General features: G+C 43.2%; 1 protein-coding gene across 1 annotated transcript in view; it reads left to right on the top strand.

Annotated features, from left to right (window-relative positions):
• Positions 1–22,638, top strand: part of LOC139765441 (hatching enzyme 1.2-like) — a 58,695-nt gene that overhangs the window by 28,867 nt on the left and 7,190 nt on the right. The window contains exons 7-8 of the mRNA XM_071692812.1: positions 2,895–3,139; positions 8,477–8,586. Coding sequence (XP_071548913.1) covers positions 2,895–3,139; positions 8,477–8,586 — 355 coding nt within the window. The remainder of the gene's footprint in view (positions 1–2,894; positions 3,140–8,476; positions 8,587–22,638) is intronic.

The raw sequence follows: 22,638 nt of genomic DNA on the forward strand, positions 1-22,638 counted from the left end.
GTTCCAGGTATTCTAACCTAACCTAACGTAACTTAACCTAACCTAACCTAACGTAATGTTGTTCATGTAGATGTTCCAGATATTCTAACCTAACCTAATCTTGTTCATGTAGATGTTCAAGATATTCTAACCTAACGTAATGTTGTTCATGTAGATGTTCCAGATATTCTAACCTAACCTAACGTAACTTAACCTAACCTAACCTAACCTAACCTAACCTAACCTAACGTAATGTTGTTCATGTAGATGTTCCAGATATTCTAACCTATCGTAATGTTGTTCATGTAGATGTTCCAGATATTCTAACCTAACGTAATGTTGTTCATGTGGATGTTCCAGATATTCTAACCTAACGTAATGTTGTTCATGTAGATGTTCCAGATATTCTAACCTAACCTAACGTAACTTAACCTAACCTAACCTAACCTAACGTAATGTTGTTCATGTAGATGTTCCAGATATTCTAACCTAACCTAGTCTTGTTCATGTAGATGTTCAAGATATTCTAACCTAACCTAACGTAACTTAACCTAACCTAACCTAACGTAATGTTGTTCATGTAGATGTTCCAGATATTCTAACCTAACGTAATGTTGTTCATGTAGATGTTCCAGATATTCTAACCTAACCTAACGTAACTTAGCCTAACCTAACCTAACCTAACGTAATGTTGTTCATGTAGATGTTCCAGATATTCTAACCTAACGTAATGTTGTTCATGTAGATGTTCCAGATATTCTAACCTAACGTAATGTTGTTCATGTAGATGTTCCAGATATTCTAACCTAACCTAACGTAACTTAACTTAACCTAACCTAACGTAATGTTGTTCATGTAGATGTTCCAGATATTCTAACCTAACCTAATCTTGTTCATGTAGATGTTCCAGGTATTCTAACCTAACCTAACGTAACTTAACCTAACCTAACCTAACGTAATGTTGTTCATGTAGATGTTCGAGATATTCTAACCTAACGTAATGTTGTTCATGTAGATGTTCAAGATATTCTAACCTAACGTAACGTAACTTAACCTAACCTAACCTAACCTAACCTAACGTAATGTTGTTCATGTAGATGTTCCAGATATTCTAACCTAACGTAACGTTGTTCATGTAGATGTTCCAGATATTCTAACCTAACGTAATGTTGTTCATGTAGATGTTCCAGATATTCTAACCTAACCTAATTTTGTTCATGTAGATGTTCTAGATATTCTAACCTAACGTAATGTTGTTCATGTAGATGTTCAAGATATTCTAATCTAACCTAACGTAACTTAACCTAACCTAACCTAACGTAACGTTGTTCATGTAGATGTTCCAGATATTCTAACCTAACCTAATCTTGTTCATGTAGATGTTCAAGATATTCTAACCTAACCTAACGTAACTTAACCTAACCTAACCTAACGTAATGTTGTCCATGTAGATGTTCCAGATATTCTAACCTAACGTAATGTTGTTCATGTAGATGTTCCAGGTATTCTAACCTAACCTAACGTAACTTATCCTAACCTAACCTAACGTAACTTAACCTAACCTAACCTAACGTAATGTTGTTCATGTAGATCTTCCAGATATTCTAACCTAACGTAATGTTGTTCATGTAGATGTTCCAGATATTCTAACCTAACCTAACGTAACTTAACCTAACCTAACCTAACCTAACGTAACGTTGTTCATGTAGATGTTCCAGATATTCTAACCTAACGTAATGTTGTTCATGTAGATGTTCCAGATATTCTAACCTAACGTAATGCTGTTCATGTAGATGTTCCAGATATTCTAACCTAACCTAACGTAACTTACCCTAACCTAACCTAACCTAACGTAATGTTGTTCATGTAGATGTTCCAGATATTCTAACCTAACGTAATGTGTTCATGTAGATGTTCCAGATATTCTAACCTAACGTAATGTTGTTCATGTAGATGTTCCAGATATTCTAACCTAACGTAATGTGTTCATGTAGATGTTCCAGATATTCTAACCTAACGTAATGTTGTTCATGTAGATGTTCCAGATATTCTAACCTAACGTAATGTTGTTCATGTAGATGTTCCAGATATTCTAACCTAACGTAATGTGTTCATGTAGATGTTCCAGATATTCTAACCTAACGTAATGTTGTTCATATAGATGTTCCAGATATTCTAACCTAACGTAATGTTGTTCATGTAGATGTTCCAGATATTCTAACCTAACGTAATGTTGTTCATGTAGATGTTCCAGATATTCTAACCTAACGTAATGTTGTTCATGTAGATGTTCCAGATATTCTAACCTAACCTAACGTAACTTAACCTAACCTAACCTAACGTAATGTTGTTCATGTAGATGTTCCAGATATTCTAACCTAACGTAATGTTGTTCATGTAGATGTTCCAGATATTCTAACCTAACGTAATGTTGTTCATGTAGATGTTCCAGATATTCTAACCTAACCCAACGTAACTTAACCTAACCTAACGTAATGTTGTTCATGTAGATGTTCCAGATATTCTAACCTAACGTAATGTTGTTCATGTAGATGTTCCAGATATTCTAACCTAACGTAATGTTGTTCATGTAGATGTTCCAGATATTCTAACCTAACGTAATGTTGTTCATGTAGATGTTCCAGATATTCTAACCTAACCTAACGTAACTTAACCAAACCTAACCTAACGTAATGTGTTCATGTAGATGTTCCAGATATTCTAACCTAACGTAATGTTGTTCATGTAGATGTTCCAGATATTCTAACCTAACGTAATGTTGTTCATGTAGATGTTCCAGATATTCTAACCTAACGTAATGTGTTCATGTAGATGTTCCAGATATTCTAACCTAACGTAATGTTGTTCATGTAGATGTTCCAGATATTCTAACCTAACGTAATGTGTTCATGCAGATGTTCTAGTAGTGTTGGCCGGAGGGGAGGTGCTCAAGCAGTGTCACTTGGCCTTGGTTGTATATACGTTGGCATCGTAATGCATGAATTCATGCATGCTGCTGGTTTCTGGCATGAACAGTCCAGAGAAGACAGAGATGATTATATAACCATCAACGATTATAACATTCAAACCGGCATGGAATATAACTTTCAGAAGTATCGCTGGGGAAGAATCCAGGACCTGGGAGTTAATTATGACTTAGGTTAGTACAACTTGATCATCATCATCATACTACCTGGCTATCTACCTTATCAGCATGGGTCTCTATCATACTACCTGGCTATCTACCTTATCAGGATGGGTCTCTATCATACTACCTGGCTATCTACCTTATCAGGATGGGTCTCTATCATACTACCTGGCTATCTGCCTTATCAGGATGGGTCTCTATCATACTACCTGGCTATCTACCTTATCAGGATGGGTCTCTATCATACTACCTGGCTATCTACCTTATCAGCATGGGTCTCTATCATACTACCTGGCTATCTACCTTATCAGCATGGGTCTCTATCATACTACCTGGCTATCTGCCTTATCAGCATGGGTCTCTATCATACTACCTGGCTATCTACCTTATCAGGATGGGTCTCTATCATACTACCTGGCTATCTACCTTATCAGCATGGGTCTCTATCATACTACCTGGCTATCTACCTTATCAGGATGGGTCTCTATCATACTACCTGGCTATCTACCTTATCAGGATGGGTCTCTATCATACTACCTGGCTATCTACCTTATCAGCATGGGTCTCTATCATACTACCTGGCTATCTACCTTATCAGGATGGGTCTCTATCATACTACCTGGCTATCTACCTTATCAGGATGGGTCTCTATCATACTACCTGGCTATCTGCCTTATCAGGATGGGTCTCTATCATACTACCTGGCTATCTACCTTATCAGGATGGGTCTCTATCATACTACCTGGCTATCTACCTTATCAGCATGGGTCTCTATCATACTACCTGGCTATCTACCTTATCAGGATGGGTCTCTATCATACTACCTGGCTATCTACCTTATCAGCATGGGTCTCTATCATACTACCTGGCTATCTACCTTATCAGGATGGGTCTCTATCATACTATCTGGTTATCTACCTTATCAGCATGGGTCTCTATCATACTACCTGGCTATCTGCCTTATCAGCATGGGTCTCTATCATACTACCTGGCTATCTACCTTATCAGGATGGGTCTCTATTATACTATCTGGTTATCTACCTTACCAGGATGGGTCTCTATCATACTACCTGGCTATCTACCTTATCAGGATGGGTCTCTATCATACTACCTGGCTATCTACCTTATCAGCATGGGTCTCTATCATACTACCTGGCTATCTACCTTATCAGCATGGGTCTCTATCATACTACCTGGCTATCTACCTTATCAGCATGGGTCTCTATCATACTACCTGGCTATCTACCTTATCAGGATGGGTCTCTATCATACTACCTGGCTATCTACCTTATCAGGATGGGTCTCTATCATACTATTTGGCTCTCTGCCTTACCAGGATGGGTCTCTATCATAGTTTTGCTCTCTACCTTACCAGGATGGGTCTCTATTATACTATTTGGCTCTCTACCTTACCAGGATGGGTCTCTATCATACTATTTTGCTCTCTACCTTACCAGGATGGGTCTCTATCATACTACCTGGCTATCTACCTTATCAGGATGGGTCTCTATCATACTATTTGGCTCTCTACCTTACAAGGTGGGTCTCTATTATACTATTTGGCTCTCTACCTTACCAGGATGGGTCTCTATCATACTATTTTGCTCTCTACCTTACCAGGATGGGTCTCTTTCATACCAGCTGGCTCTCTGCCTTATCAAGATGGGACGCTATCACGCCAGCTGGGTCTGTATCTTATCAGACTGGGTCTCTGTTATACCAGGTGGGTCTGTACCTTATCAGGGTGGGTCTCTTATTAAACCAGGTGGGTCTATACATTATCAGTATGAGTCTCTATACCAGGTGGGTCTGTACATTATCAGGGTGGGTCTCTATTAAACCAGGTGGGTCTATACATTATCAGTATGAGTCTCTATATCAGGTGGGTCTGTACATTATCAGGATGGGTCTCTATCATATCAGGTGGGTCTATACATTATCAGTATGGGTCTCTATACCAGGTGGGTCTATACATTATCAGTATGGGTCTCTATACCAGGTGGGTCTATACATTATCAGTATGGGTCTCTATACCAAGTGGGTCTATACATTATCAGGATGGGTCTCTATACCAGGTGGGTTTGTACATTATCAGGATGGGTCTCTATCATATCAGGTGGGTCTATACATTATCAGTATGGGTCTCTATCATACCAGGTGGGTTTGTACATTATCAGGATGGGTCTCTATCATATCAGGTGGGTCTATACATTATCAGGATGGGTCTCTATCATACCAGATGGGTCTATACATTATCAGGATGGGTCTCTATCATACCAGGTGGGTCTATACATTATCAGGATGGGTCTCTATCATACCAGGTGGGTCTATACATTATCAGGCTGGGTCTCTATCATATCAGGTGGGTCTATACATTATCAGTATGGGTCTCTATCATACCAGGTGGGTCTATACATTATCAGTATGGGTCTCTATACCAGGTGGGTTTGTACATTATCAGGATGGGTCTCTATCATATCAGGTGGGTCTATACATTATCAGTATGGGTCTCTATCATACCAGGTGGGTCTATACATTATCAGTATGGGTCTCTATACCAGGTGGGTCTATACATTATCAGTATGGGTCTCTATACCAGGTGGGTCTATACATTATCAGGATGGGTCTCTATACCAGGTGGGTCTATACATTATCAGGATGGGTCTCTATCATACCAGGTGGGTCTATACATTATCAGTATGGGTCTCTATACCAGGTGGGTCTATACATTATCAGTATGGGTCTCTATACCAGGTGGGTCTATACATTATCAGGATGGGTCTCTATACCAGGTGGGTCTATACATTATCAGGATGGGTCTCTATCATACCAGGTGGGTCTATACATTATCAGTATGGGTCTCTATACCAGGTGGGTCTATACATTATCAGTATGGGTCTCTATACCAGGTGGGTCTATACATTATCAGGATGGGTCTCTATACCAGGTGGGTCTATACATTATCAGGATGGGTCTCTATCATACCAGGTGGGTCTATACATTATCAGGATGGGTCTCTATCATACCAGGTGGGTCTATACATTATCAGGATGGGTCTCTATCATATCAGGTGGGTCTATACATTATCAGTATGGGTCTCTATACCAGGTGGGTCTATACATTATCAGTATGGGTCTCTATACCAGGTGGGTCTATACATTATCAGTATGGGTCTCTATACCAAGTGGGTCTATACATTATCAGGATGGGTCTCTATCATACCAGGTGGGTCTATACATTATCAGGATGAGTCTCTATCATACCAGGTGGGTCTATACATTATCAGGATGGGTCTCTATCATATCAGGTGGGTCTATACGTTATCAGTATGGGTCCCTATCATACCAGGTGGGTCTATACATTATCAGGATGAGTCTCTATCATACCAGGTGGGTCTATACATTATCAGGATGAGTCTCTATCATACCAGGGGGGTCTATACATTATCAGGATGGGTCTCTATCATACCAGGTGGGTCTATACATTATCAGGCTGGGTCTCTATCATACCAGGTGGGTCTATACATTATCAGGATGATTCTCTATCATACCAGGTGGGTCTATACATTATCAGGATGGGTCTCTATCATACCAGGTGGGTCTATACATTATCAGGATGGGTCTCTATCATACCAGGTGGGTCTATACATTATCAGGATGAGTCTCTATCATACCAGGTGGGTCTATACATTATCAGGATGGGTCTCTATCATACCAGGTGGGTCTATACATTATCAGGCTGGGTCTCTATCATACCAGGTGGGTCTATACATTATCAGGATGGGTCTCTATCATACCAGGTGGGTCTATACATTATCAGTATGGGTCTCTATCATACCAGGTGGGTCTATACATTATCAGGATGGGTCTCTATCATACCAGGTGGGTCTATACATTATCAGGATGAGTCTCTATCATACCAGGTGGGTCTATACATTATCAGGATGGGTCTCTATCATACCAGGTGGGTCTATACATTATCAGGATGAGTCTCTATCATACCAGGTGGGTCTATACATTATCAGGATGAGTCTCTATCATACCAGGTGGGTCTATACATTATCAGGATGGGTCTCTATCATACCAGGTGGGTCTATACATTATCAGGATGGGTCTCTATCATACCAGGTGGGTCTATACATTATCAGGATGGGTCTCTATATACCAGGTGGGTCTATACATTATCAGGATGGGTCTCTATCATACCACGTGGGTCTATACATTATCAGGATGGGTCTCTGTCATACCAGGTGGGTCTATACATTATCAGGATGGGTCTCTATCATATCAGGTGGGTCTATACATTATCAGTATGGGTCTCTATACCAGGTGGGTCTGTACATTATCAAGATGGGTCTCTATCATACCACGTGGGTCTATACATTATCAGGATGGGTCTCTGTCATACCAGGTGGGTCTATACATTATCAGGATGGGTCTCTATCATACCAGGTGGGTCTATACATTATCAGGATGGGTCTCTATCATACCACGTGGGTCTATACATTATCAGGATGGGTCTCTATACCAAGTGGGTCTATACATTATCAGGATGGGTCTCTAAGCCAGGTGGGTTTGTACCTTATCAGGATGGGTCTCTCTCATACCAGATGGGTCTATACATTATCAGGATGGGTCTCTCTCATACCAGATGGGTCTATACATTATCAGGCTGGGTCTCTGTCATACCAGGTGGGTCTATACATTATCAGGCTGGGTCTCTATCATACCAGGTGGGTCTATACATTATCAGGCTGGGTCTCTATCATACCAGGTGGGTCTATACATTATCAGGCTGGGTCTCTATCATACCAGGTGGGTCTATACATTATCAGGCTGGGTCTCTATCATACCAGGTGGGTCTATACATTATCAGGCTGGGTCTCTATCATACCAGGTGGGTCTATACATTATCAGGCTGGGTCTCTATCATACCAGGTGGGTCTATACATTATCAGGCTGGGTCTCTATCATACCAGGTGGGTCTATACATTATCAGGATGGGTCTCTATCATACCAGGTGAGTCTATACATTATCAGGCTGGGTCTCTATCATACCAGGTGGGTCTATACATTATCAGGCTGGGTCTCTATCATACCAGGTGGGTCTATACATTATCAGGCTGGGTCTCTATCATACCAGGTGGGTCTATACATTATCAGGCTGGGTCTCTATCATACCAGATGGGTCTATACATTATCAGGCTGGGTCTCTATCATACCAGATGAGTCTCTAAGGCTAGTTTGTACTTTATTGTGGTGGGGTTGTACATGGCCAGGGTTGTACCACAGCAGGGTGGGTTTGTTCATGGCCAGATTGTGGGTTTCTATCATGTCATTGTTACTACAGGTTCCATCATGCATTATGGAGCGTATGCCTTCGCCAAGGATCGTACCAAACCTACCATCATCCCACGTGAACTAGGGGCAGAGATTGGACAACGAAGGGCACTGTCTAAGGTTAGGTGATGTTATTAATGTTTACTGACCTCCAACTGTTATATATACTGACCAAAACCTTGTTAGTATACCTTAAGCTGTCTGACAACATCATGGGAAAGGAAGAGTAGCGAGCGCCTGCTACATATGTGTTAATAATCTCTGGACCCAAACACCTTTTGATCTGACCTCCCAGTCATAAAGAACACGTCATTATCCATAACTGTTAAATGTACATTATTAACACTATTAGCATGGATGACCTATGTACATTATTAACACTATTAGCATGGATGACCTACGTACATTATTAACACTAGAGCCTGATGGTTCAGTATATAATGACCTGTGGAGGTCAATACTAGAGCCTGATGGTTCAGTATATAATGACCTGTGGAGGTCAATACTAGAGCCTGATGGTTCAGTATATAATGACCTGTGGAGGTCAATACTAGAGCCTGATGGTTCAGTATATAATGAACTGTGGAGGTCAATACTAGAGACTGATGGTTCAGTATATAATGAACTGTGGAGGTCAATACTAGAGCCTGATGGTTCAGTATATAATGACCTGTGGAGGTCAATACTAGAGCCTGATGGTTCAGTATATAATGAACTGTGGAGGTCAATACTAGAGCCTGATGGTTCAGTATATAATGAACTGTGGAGGTCAATACTAGAGCCTGATGGTTCAGTATATAATGACCTGTGGAGGTCAATACTAGAGCCTGATGGTTCAGTATATAATGACCCATGGAGGTCAATACTAGAGACTGATGGTTAAGTATATAATGACCTGTGGAGGTCAATACTGGAACCTGATGATGATTCAGTATATAATGACCAGTGCAGGTCAATACTAGAGACTGATGGATTAGTGTATGATGAAGCCAATACTAGATATTAATGGTTCAGTAAATCATGACCAGCGATGATCAATATTAGCGAAGTATTGTTCACTATATAATGTTACATCCCTGGGGATAGGGGGGAAAGAATACTTCCCACGCATTCCTCACGTGTCGTAGAAGGCGACTAAAGGGGACGGGAGCGGGAGGCCAGAAACCCTCCCCTCCTTGTATTTTAACTTTCTTAAAGGGGAAACAGAGGAAGGAGTGAGAGTGCTCATCCTCCTCGAAGGCTCAGATTGGGGTGTCTAAATGTGTGTGGATGTAACCAAGATGAGAAAAAAGGAGAGATAGGTAGTATGTTTGAGGAAAGGAACCTGGATGTTTTGGCTCTGAGTGAAACGAAGCTCAAGGGTAAAGGGGAAGAGTGGTTTGGGAATGTCTTGGGAGTAAAGTCAGGGGTTAGTGACAGGACAAGAGCAAGGGAAGGAGTAGCACTACTCCTGAATCAGGAGTTGTGGGAGTATGTGATAGAGTGTAAGAAAGTAAATTCTACATTGATATGGGTAAAACTGAAAGTTGATGGAGAGAGATGGGTGATTATTGGTGCATATGCACCTGGGCATGAGAAGAAAGATCATGAGAGGCAAGTGTTTTGGGAGCAGCTGAATGAGTGTGTTAGTGGTTTTGATGCACAAGACCGGGTTATAGTGATGGGTGATTTGAATGCAAAGGTGAGTAATGTGGCAGTTGAGGAAATAATTGGTATACATGGAGTGTTCAGTGTTGTAAATGGAAATGGTGAAGAGCTTGTAGATTTATGTGCTGAAAAAGGACTAGTGATTGGAAATACCTGGTTTAAAAAGCGAGATATACATAAGTATACGTATGTAAGTAGGAGAGATGGCCAGAGAGCGTTATTGGATTACGTGTTAATTGATAGACGCACGAAAGAGAGACTTTTGGATGTTAATGTGCTGAGGTGCAACTGTAGGGATGTCTGATCATTATCTTGTGGAGGCGAAGGTGAAGATTTGTGGGGGTTTTCAGAAAAGAAGAGAGAATGTTGGGGTGAAGAGAGTGGTGAGAGTAAGTGAGCTTGGGAAGGAGACTTGTGTGAGGAAGTACCAGGAGAGACTGAGTACAGAATGGAAAAAGGTGAAAACAAAGGAGGTAAGGGGAGTGGAGGAGGAATGGGATGTATTTAGGGAAGCAGTGATGGCTTGCGCAAAAGATGCTTGTGGCATGAGAAGCGTGGGAGGTGGGTTGATTAGAAAAGGTAGTGAGTGGTGGGATGAAGAAGTAAGATTATTAGTGAAAGAGAAGAGAGAGGCATTTGAACGATTTTTGCAGGGAAAAAATGCAAATGAGTGGGAGAGGTATAAAAGAAAGAGACAGGAGGTCAAGAGAAAGGTGCAAGAGGTGAAAAAGAGGGCAAATGAGAGTTGGGGTGAGAGAGTATCATTAAATTTCAGGGAGAATAAAAAGATGTTTTGGAAGGAGGTAAATAAAGTGCGTAAGACAAGGGAGCAAATGGGAACTTCAGTGAAGGGGGCTAATGGGGAGGTGAAAACAAGTAGTGGTGATGTGAGAAGTAGATGGAGTGAGTATTTTGAAGGTTTGTTGAATGTGTTTGATGATAGAGTGGCAGATATAGGGTGTTTTGGTCGAGGTGGTGTGCAAAGTGAGAGGGTTAGGGAAAATGATTTGGTAAATAGAGAAGAGGTAGTAAAAGCTTTACGGAAGATGAAAGCCGGCAAGGCAGCAGGTTTGGATGGTATTGCAGTGGAATCTATTAAAAAAGGGGGTGACTGTATTGTTGACTGGTTGGTAAGGTTATTTAATGTATGTATGATTCATGGTGAGGTGCCTGAGGATTGGCGGAATGCTTGCATAGTGCCATTGTACAAAGGCAAAGGGGATAAGAGTGAGTGCTCAAATTACAGAGGGATAAGTTTGTTGAGTATTCCTGGTAAATTATATGGGAGGGTATTGATTGAGAGGGTGAAGGCGTGTACAGAGCATGAGATTGGGGAAGAGCAGTGTGGTTTCAGAAGTGGTAGAGGATGTGTGGATCAGGTGTTTGCTTTGAAGAATGTATGTGAGAAATACTTAGAAAAACAAATGGATTTGTATGTAGCATTTATGGATCTGGAGAAGGCATATGATAGAGTTGATAGAGATGCTCTGTGGAAGGTATTAAGAATATATGGTGTGGGAGGCAAGTTGTTAGAAGCAGTGAAAAGTTTTTATCGAGGATGTAAGGCATGTGTACGTGTAGGAAGAGAGGAAAGTGATTGGCTCTCAGTGAATGTAGGTTTGCGGCAGGGGTGTGTGATGTCTCCATGGTTGTTTAATTTGTTTATGGATGGGGTTGTTAGGGAGGTGAATGCAAGAGTTTTGGAAAGAGGGGCAAGTGTGCAGTCTGTTGTGGATGAGAGAACTTGGGAAGTGAGTCAGTTGTTGCTCGCTGATGATACAGCGCTGGTGGCTGATTCATGTAAGAAACTGCAGAAGCTGGTGACTGAGTTTGGTAAAGTGTGTGAAAGAAGAAAGTTAAGAGTAAATGTGAATAAGAGCAAGGTTATTAGGTACAGTAGGGTTGAGGGTCAAGTCAATTGGGAGGTAAGTTTATATGGAGAAAAACTGGAGGAAGTAAAGTGTTTTAGATATCTGAGAGTGGATCTGGCAGCGGATGGAACCATGGAAGCGGAAGTGAATCATAGGGTGGGGGAGGGGGGCGAAAATTCTGGGAGCCTTGAAGAATGTTTGGAAGTTGAGAACATTATCTCGGAAAGCAAAAATGGGCATGTTTGAAGGAATAGTGGTTCCAACAATGTTGTATGGTTGCGAGGCGTGGGCTATGGATAGAGTTGTGCGCAGGAAGGTGGATGTGCTGGAAATGAGATGTTTGAGGACAATGTGTGGTGTGAGGTGGTTTGATCGAGTAAGTAATGTAAGGGTGAGAGAGATGTGTGGAAATAAAAAGGGTGTGGTTGAGAGAGCAGAAGAGGGTGTTTTGAAATGGTTTGGTCACATGGAGAGAATGAGTGAGGAAAGATTGACCAAGAGGATATGTGTCAGAGGTGGAGGGAACGAGGAGAAGTGGGAGACCAAATTGGAGGTGGAAAGATGGAGTGAAAAAGATTTTGTGTGATTGGGGCCTAAACATGCAGGAGGGTGAAAGGCGTGCAAGGAATAGAGTGAATTGGAACGATGTGGTATACCGGGGTCGACGTGCTGTCAATGGATTGAACCAGGGCATGTGAAGCGTCTGGGGTAAACCATGGAAAGTGTGTGGGGCCTGGATGTGGAAACGGAGCTGTGGTTTCGGTGCATTATTACATGACAGCTAGAGACTGAGTGTGAACGAATGGGGCCTTTGGTGTCTTTCCTAGCGCTACCTCGCACACATGAGGGGGGAGGGGGTTGTTATTCCATGTGTGGCGAGGTGGCGATGGGAACAAATAAAGGCAGACAGTATGAATCATGTACATGTGTATATATATGTATATGTCTGTGTGTGTATATATATGTGTACATTGAGATGTATAGGTATGTATATTTGCGTGTGTGGACGTGTATGTATATACATGTGTATGTGGGCGGGTTGGGCCATTCTTTCGTCTGTTTCCTTGCGCTACCTCGCTAACGCGGGAGACAGCGACAAAGCAAAATAGAAAATATAATGTTACATACTGCTCCAACCCTTACATTAATGCGTGTATAATCAAACCATTCCAACAATGACTTGTGTATGTTAACCGAGATTTGGGCTAGACACACATTGCCTTACCATCTAGCTAATATCTCCTGACAGGTTAGGTCATTATTTACATATCCTTTTCTTTCTTACAGATTGGGTCAGATAACAAACATATTGGTCAAAATATATTCATGACAGCAAAAATAAACATGGTCTATCTCTCTCTCTCTCTCTCTCTGAACAGAAATAATACAATTTACCGTTAATACATTGAGCTCTTACTTGACAACTTGGCCTCAACTTTATAACATAAATACATGAACGAACTGAGATGTGTACAGATTAACATTGTACATTTAACCAAGAAGGTGGAAGGTGTTAACTCAGGCAGTGGCTCGCTCTTCTAAACACTTCCCACATTCTGAAACATAAATATTTCCTATTACTTCCTTTTGTCTTTTACATAGGTTTGGTCCTTCTATAATTTGTAATGATAGTAAAAATATTTACTCTTAATTTATCTACATTCGAATAAACAAAACTTCATATTATTACATACGATAATATGATTCTTCAAACCAATATAACTGTAACCTGAATAATGTAACTTCGAAAATTGAACATATCATTCCTTAAAGAAAACTGAATAAGATATAATGGATTACTAAATCAATTATTGATAAATAGTGGAGATAACTGAAACAATAGTGTACAGTGAAGGTCAATACTAGAGACTGATGGTTCAGTACATGATGAAGAGTGGAGGTCAATACTAGAGACTGATGGTTCAGTACATGATGAAGAGTGGAGGTCAATACTAGAGGTTGATGGTTCAGTATATGATGAAGAGTGGAGGTCAATACTAGAGGCTGATGGTTCAGTATATGATGAAGAGTGGAGGTCAATACTAGAGGCTGATGGTTCAGTACATGATGAAGAGTGGAGGTCAATACTAGAGGCTGATGGTTCAGTACATGATGAAGAGTGGAGGTCAATACTAGAGGCTGATGGTTCAGTACATGATGAAGAGTGGAGGTCAATACTAGAGGCTGATGGTTCAGTACATGATGAAGAGTGGAGGTCAATACTAGAGGCTGATGGTTCAGTATATGATGAAGAGTGGAGGTCAATACTAGAGGCTGATGGTTCAGTATATGATGAAGAGTGGAGGTCAATACTAGAGGCTGATGGTTCAGTACATGATGAAGAGTGGAGGTCAATACTAGAGGCTGATGGTTCAGTACATGATGAAGAGTGGAGGTCAATACTAGAGGCTGATGGTTCAGTATATGATGAAGAGTGGAGGTCAATACTAGAGGCTGATGGTTCAGTACATGATGAAGAGTGGAGGTCAATACTAGAGACTGATGGTTCAGTACATGAAGAGTGGAGGTCAATACTAGAGGCTGATGGTTCAGTATATGATGAAGAGTGGAGGTCAATACTAGAGACTGATGGTTCAGTATATGATGAAGAGTGGAGGTCAATACTAGAGACTGATGGTTCAGTACATGATGAAGAGTGGAGGTCAATACTAGAGGCTGATGGTTCAGTATATGATGAAGAGTGGAGGTCAATACTAGAGGCTGATGGTTCAGTATATGATGAAGAGTGGAGGTCAATACTAGAGGCTGATGGTTCAGTATATGATGAAGAGTGGAGGTCAATACTAGAGGCTGATGGTTCAGTACATGATGAAGAGTGGAGGTCAATACTAGAGGCTGATGGTTCAGTACATGATGAAGAGTGGAGGTCAATACTAGAGGCTGATGGTTCAGTATATGATGAAGAGTGGAGGTCAATACTAGAGGCTGATGGTTCAGTACATGATGAAGAGTGGAGGTCAATACTAGAGACTGATGGTTCAGTACATGATGAAGAGTGGAGGTCAATACTAGAGGCTGATGGTTCAGTACATGAAGAGTGGAGGTCAATACTAGAGGCTGATGGTTCAGTATATGATGAAGAGTGGAGGTCAATACTAGAGGCTGATGGTTCAGTATATGATGAAGAGTGGGGGTCAATACTAGAGACTGATGGTTCAGTACATGATGAAGAGTGGAGGTCAATACTAGAAACTGATGGTTCAGTATATGATAAAGAGTGGAGGTCAATACTAGAGGCTGATGGTTCAGTATATGATGAAGAGTGGAGGTCAATACTAGAGGCTGATGGTTCAGTACATGATGAAGAGTGGAGGTCAATACTAGAGGCTGATGGTTCAGTATATGATGAAGAGTGGAGGTCAATACTAGAGGCTGATGGTTCAGTACATGATGAAGAGTGGAGGTCAATACTAGAGGCTGATGGTTCAGTATATGATGAAGAGTGGAGGTCAATACTAGAGGCTGATGGTTCAGTACATGATGAAGAGTGGAGGTCAATACTAGAGACTAATGGTTCAGTACATGATGAAGAGTGGAGGTCAATACTAGAGGCTGATGGTTCAGTACATGATGAAGAGTGGAGGTCAATACTAGAGGCTGATGGTTCAGTATATGATGAAGAGTGGAGGTCAATACTAGAGGCTGATGGTTCAGTACATGATGAAGAGTGGAGGTCAATACTAGAGGCTGATGGTTCAGTACATGATGAAGAGTGGAGGTCAATACTAGAGGCTGATGGTTCAGTAAATGATGAAGAGTGGAGGTCAATACTAGAGGCTGATGGTTCAGTACATGATGAAGAGTGGAGGTCAATACTAGAGGCTGATGGTTCAGTACATGATGAAGAGTGGAGGTCAATACTAGAGGCTGATGGTTCAGTACATGATGAAGAGTGGAGGTCAATACTAGAGGCTGATGGTTCAGTACATGATGAAGAGTGGAGGTCAATACTAGAGGCTGATGGTTCAGTACATGATGAAGAGTGGAGGTCAATACTAGAGGCTGATGGTTCAGTACATGATGAAGAGTGGAGGTCAATACTAGAGGCTGATGGTTCAGTACATGATGAAGAGTGGAGGTCAATACTAGAGGCTGATGGTTCAGTACATGATGAAGAGTGGAGGTCAATACTAGAGGCTGATGGTTCAGTACATGATGAAGAGTGGAGGTCAATACTAGAGGCTGATGGTTCAGTACATGATGAAGAGTGGAGGTCAATACTAGAGGCTGATGGTTCAGTACATGATGAAGAGTGGAGGTCAATACTAGAGGCTGATGGTTCAGTACATGATGAAGAGTGGAGGTCAATACTAGAGGCTGATGGTTCAGTACATGATGAAGAGTGGAGGTCAATACTAGAGGCTGATGGTTCAGTACATGATGAAGAGTGGAGGTCAATACTAGAGGCTGATGGTTCAGTACATGATGAAGAGTGGAGGTCAATACTAGAGGCTGATGGTTCAGTACATGATGAAGAGTGGAGGTCAATACTAGAGGCTGATGGTTCAGTACATGATGAAGAGTGGAGGTCAATACTAGAGGCTGATGGTTCAGTACATGATGAAGAGTGGAGGTCAATACTAGAGGCTGATGGTTCAGTACATGATGAAGAGTGGAGGTCAATACTAGAGGCTGATGGTTCAGTACATGATGAAGAGTGGAGGTCAATACTAGAGGCTGATGGTTCAGTACATGATGAAGAGTGGAGGTCAATACTAGAGGCTGATGGTTCAGTACATGATGAAGAGTGGAGGTCAATACTAGAGGCTGATGGTTCAGTACATGATGAAGAGTGGAGGTCAATACTAGAGGCTGATGGTTCAGTACATGATGAAGAGTGGAGGTCAATACTAGAGGCTGATGGTTCAGTACATGATGAAGAGTGGAGGTCAATACTAGAGGCTGATGGTTCAGTACATGATGAAGAGTGGAGGTCAATACTAGAGGCTGATGGTTCAGTACATGATGAAGAGTGGAGGTCAATACTAGAGGCTGATGGTTCAGTACATGATGAAGAGTGGAGGTCAATACTAGAGGCTGATGGTTCAGTACATGATGAAGAGTGGAGGTCAATACTAGAGGCTGATGGTTCAGTACATGATGAAGAGTGGAGGTCAATACTAGAGGCTGATGGTTCAGTACATGATGAAGAGTGGAGGTCAATACTAGAGGCTGATGGTTCAGTACATGATGAAGAGTGGAGGTCAATACTAGAGGCTGATGGTTCAGTACATGATGAAGAGTGGAGGTCAATACTAGAGGCTGATGGTTCAGTACATGATGAAGAGTGGAGGTCAATACTAGAGGCTGATGGTTCAGTACATGATGAAGAGTGGAGGTCAATACTAGAGGCTGATGGTTCAGTACATGATGAAGAGTGGAGGTCAATACTAGAGGCTGATGGTTCAGTACATGATGAAGAGTGGAGGTCAATACTAGAGGCTGATGGTTCAGTACATGATGAAGAGTGGAGGTCAATACTAGAGGCTGATGGTTCAGTACATGATGAAGAGTGGAGGTCAATACTAGAGGCTGATGGTTCAGTACATGATGAAGAGTGGAGGTCAATACTAGAGGCTGATGGTTCAGTACATGATGAAGAGTGAAGGTCAATACTAGAGGCTGATGGTTCAGTACATGAAGAGTGGAGGTCAATACTAGAGGCTGATGGTTCAGTATATGATGAAGAGTGGAGGTCAATACTAGAGGCTGATGGTTCAGTACATGATAAAGAGTGGAGGTCATTACTAGAGGCTGATGGTTCAGTACATGATGAAGAGTGGAGGTCAATACTAGAGGCTGATGGTTCAGTACATGATGAAGAGTGGAGGTCAATACTAGAGGCTGATGGTTCAGTACATGATGAAGAGTGGAGGTCAATACTAGAGGCTGATGGTTCAGTACATGATGAAGAGTGGAGGTCAATACTAGAGGCTGATGGTTCAGTACATGATGAAGAGTGGAGGTCAATACTAGAGGCTGATGGTTCAGTACATGATGAAGAGTGGAGGTCAATACTAGAGGCTGATGGTTCAGTACATGATGAAGAGTGGAGGTCAATACTAGAGGCTGATGGTTCAGTACATGATGAAGAGTGGAGGTCAATACTAGAGGCTGATGGTTCAGTACATGATGAAGAGTGGAGGTCAATACTAGAGACTGATGGTTCAGTACATGATGAAGAGTGGAGGTCAATACTAGAGGCTGATGGTTCAGTACATGATGAAGAGTGGAGGTCAATACTAGAGGCTGATGGTTCAGTACATGATGAAGAGTGGAGGTCAATACTAGAGGCTGATGGTTCAGTACATGATGAAGAGTGGAGGTCAATACTAGAGGCTTATGGTTCAGTACATGATGAAGAGTGGAGGTCAATACTAGAGGCTGGTAGGTCTGGTAAGGGGTGGGCGTCAAGGTAGGGCTGTCTGTTCCCAAGTAATGTGTGGTTGTCCAAGGAGGTGCTGTTCTGTCCCAAGGGTGAGGTGCTGTACTGTCCAAGGGTGGGTGCTGTCTGTCCCAAAGGGTAGGTTCTGTACTGTCGAAGGTGGGTGTCTTACTTCCAAGGGTGGGTGCTGTCTGTACCAAGGGTAGTGTGTCTGTCCAATCTAGAGGCAGATGGTGCTGTCATGTCCAAAGGGTGGTCAGTACTGTCAAGGAGTTATGATGAGTGAGGTCCATAAGGGTGAGGTGCAGTACATGTCAAGGGTGGAGTGCAATTCTTCAAGGTGGTGCTGTCTGTCCAGAGAAGGTGTGTAATCCCAAGGTGGGTTCAGTACATGTCAAGAGGTGAGGTGCTGTCTGTAGCCATGGTCAGTACATTGAAGATGCTGTATGTCCAAGTAGGTGCTTATGTCACAAGGGTGGGTCATCTAAGCTGAGTGTCCATCAAGGGTAGGTGCTGTCTATCCCAAGGGTGGGTGCTGTCTGTCCCAAGGGTGGGTGCTGTCTGTCTCAAGGGTGGGTGCTGTCTGTCCCAAGGGTAGGTGCTGTATGTCCCAAGGGTGGGTGCTGTCTGTCCCAAGGCTAGATGCTGTCTGTCCCAAGGGTAGGTGCTGTCTGTCCCAAGGGTAGGTGCTGTCTGTCCCAAGGGTGGGTGCTGTCTGTCCCATGGGTGGGTGCTGTCTGTCCGAAGGGTAGGTTCTGTCTGTCCCAAGGGTGGGTGCTGTCTGTCTCAAGGGTGGGTGCTGTCTGTCCCAAGGGTAGGTGCTGTCTGTCCCAAGGGTGGGTGCTGTCTGTCCCAAGGGTAGGTGCTGTCTGTCCCCAGGGTAGGTGCTGTCTGTCCCAAGGGTAGGTGCTGTCTGTCCTAAGGGTGGGTGCTGTCTGTCCCAAGGGTGGGTGCTGTATGTCCCAAGGGTAGGTTCTGTCTGTCCCAAGGGTGGGTGCTGTCTGTCCCAAGGGTGGGTGCTGTCTGTCCCAAGGGTAGGTGCTGTCTGTCCCAAGGGTGGGTGCTGTCTGTCCCAAGGGTGGGTGCTGTCTGTCCCAAGGGTGGGTGCAGTCTGTCCCAAGGGTAGGTGCTGTCTGTCCCAAGGGTGGGTGCTGTCTGTCCCAAGGGTGGGTGCTGTATGTCCCAAGGGTGGGTGTTGTCTGTCCCAAGGGTGGGTGCTGTCTGTCCCAAGGGTAGGTGCTGTCTGTCCCAAGGGTGGGTGCTGTCTGTCATAAGGGTAGGTGCTGTCTGTCCTAAGGGTGGGTGCTGTCTGTCCCAAGGGTAGGTGCTGTCTGTACCAAGGGTGGGTGCTGTCTGTCCCAAGGGTGGGTGCTGTCTGTCCCAAGGGTAGGTGCTGTCTGTCCCAAGGGTGGGTGCTCTCTGTCCCAAGGGTGGGTGCTGTCTGTCCCAAGGGTAGGTGCTGTCTGTCCCAAGGGTAGGTGCTGTCTGTCCCAAGGGTGGGTGCTATCTGTCCCAAGGGTGGGTGCTGTCTGTCCCAAGGGTGGGTGCTGTATGTCTCAAGGGTGGGTGCTGTCTGTCCCAAGGGTAGGTGCTGTCTATCCCAAGGGTAGGTGCTGTCTGTCCCAAGGGTGGGTGCTGTCTGTCCCAAAGGTAGGTGCTGTCTGTCCCAAGGGTAGGTGCTGTCTGTCCCAAGGGTAGGTGCTGTCTGTCCCAAGGGTATGTGCTGTCTGTCCCAAGGGTGGGTGCTGTCTGTCCCAAGGGTGGGTGCTGTCTGTCCCAAGGGTGGGTGCTGTCTGTCCCAAGGGTGGGTGCTGTCTGTCCCAAGGGTGGGTGCAGTCTGTCCCAAGGGTAGGTGCTGTCTGTCCCAAGGGTGGGTGCTGTCTGTCCCAAGGGTGAGTGCAGTCTGTCCCAAGGGTATGTGCTGTCTGTCCCAAGTGTGGGTGCTGTCTGTCCCAAGGGTAGGTGCTGTCTGTCCCAAGGGTGGGTGCTGTATGTCCCAAGGGTGGGTGCTGTCTGTCCCAAGGGTGGGTGCTGTCTGTCCCAAGGGTGGGTGCTGTCTGTCCCAAGGGTGGGTGCAGTCTGTCCCAAGGGTGGGTGCTGTATGTCCCAAGGGTGGGTGCTGTCTGTCGCAAGGGTGGGTGCTGTCTGTCTCAAGGGTGGGTGCTGTCTGTCCCAAGGGTATGTGCTGTCTGTCCCAAGTGTGGGTGCTGTCTGTCCCAAGGGTGGGTGCTGTCTGTCCCAAGGGTATGTGCTGTCTGTCCCAAGTGTGGGTGCTGTCTGTCCCAAGGGTAGGTGCTGTCTGTCCCAAGGGTGGGTGCTGTATGTCCCAAGGGTGGGCGCTGTCTGTCCCAAGGGTGGGTGCTGTCTGTCCCAAGGGTGGGTGCTGTCTGTCCCAAGGGTAGGTGCTGTCTGTCCCAAGGGTAGGTGCTGTCTGTCCCAAGGGTGGGTGCTGTATGTCCCAAGGGTGGGTGCAGTCTGTCCCAAGGGTGGGTGCTGTCTGTCCCAAGGGTAGGTGCTGTCTGTCCCAAGGGTAGGTGCTGTCTGTCCCAAGGGTAGGTGCTGTCTGTCCCAAGGGTAGGTTCTGTCTGACCCAAGGGTGGGTGCTGTCTGTCCCAAGGGTGGGTGCTGTCTGTCCCAAGGGTGGGTGCTGTCTGTCCCAAGGATTGTCTGCATTAGGATATCATGTGTATGTTCAAGAAACTCTGAGCCCTTCTACAGACACAGATATGCTATACGAAATTGATCATGCTATGCAGAGTGCTATACAAACATGATTATTCTCGACAGACATAATGCTTAGACGTGACTATACTGTATAGACATGACTATGTTCTACAGGCATGACTATGCTGTATACACACGACTATACTGTACAGACATGACTAGATTGTACAGACATGACAATGCTGTATACACATGACTATACTGTACAAATATGACTATATTGTACAGACATGACAATGCTGTATACACATGACTATACTGTACAAACACGACTATGTTGTATACACATGACTATACTGTACAAACATGACTATGCTGTATACACGACTACACTGTACAGATATGATAATGCTGTATACACATGACTATACTGTACAAACATGACTATTCTGTATACACATGACTATACTGTACAGACATAACTATACTGTACAGACATGACTATGCTGTATACACTTGACTATACTGTACAGACATTACTATACTGTACAGACATGACTATGCTCTATACACTTGACTATACTGTACAGACATTACTATACTGTACAGACATGACTATGCTGTATACACTTGACTATACTGTACAGACATGACTATGCTGTATACACTTGACTATACTGTACAGACATTACTATACTGTACAGACATGACTATGCTGTATACACTTGACTATACTGTACAGACATTACTATACTGTACAGACATGACTATGCTGTATACACTTGACTATACTGTAGAGACATAACTATACTGTACAGACATGACTATGCTGTATACACTTGACTATACTGTACAGACATTACTATACTGTACAGACATGACTATGCTGTATACACTTGACTATACTGTGGAGAGAAGACTATGATGTACAGACATAACTATACCGTACAGACACGACCGTATAGACATGACTATACTGTACATGTACGACTTGAGTGTTCTCTACAGACATGACTATGCTGTATACACATAATCATACTGTACAGACATGACTATGCTGTATACACATGACTATATTGTACAAACACGACTATTCTCTACAGACATGACTACGCTCTACAGACCTGACTACTGTACAGACTTGACTATGCTGTATAGATATGACAATACTGTACAGACATGACAATGCTGTATACACATGACTATACTGTACAAATATGACTATATTGTACAGACATGACAATGCTGTATACACATGACTATACTGTACATGTACGACTTGAGTGTTCTCTACAGACATGACTATGCTGTATACACATGACTATATTGTACAGACATGACAATGCTGTATACACATGACTATATTGTACAGACATGACAATGCTGTATACACATGACTATACTGTACAAACATGACTATGCTGTATACACATGACTATATTGTACAGACATGACAATGCTGTATACACATGACTATACTGTACAAACATGACTATTCTGTATACACATGACTATACTGTACATGTACGACTTGAGTGTTCTCTACAGACATGACTATGCTGTATACACTTGACTATACTGTAC

This window comes from Panulirus ornatus, chromosome 55 (genome assembly GCF_036320965.1).
Source record: "Panulirus ornatus isolate Po-2019 chromosome 55, ASM3632096v1, whole genome shotgun sequence".
Taxonomy (NCBI): Eukaryota; Metazoa; Arthropoda; class Malacostraca; order Decapoda; family Palinuridae; genus Panulirus; species Panulirus ornatus.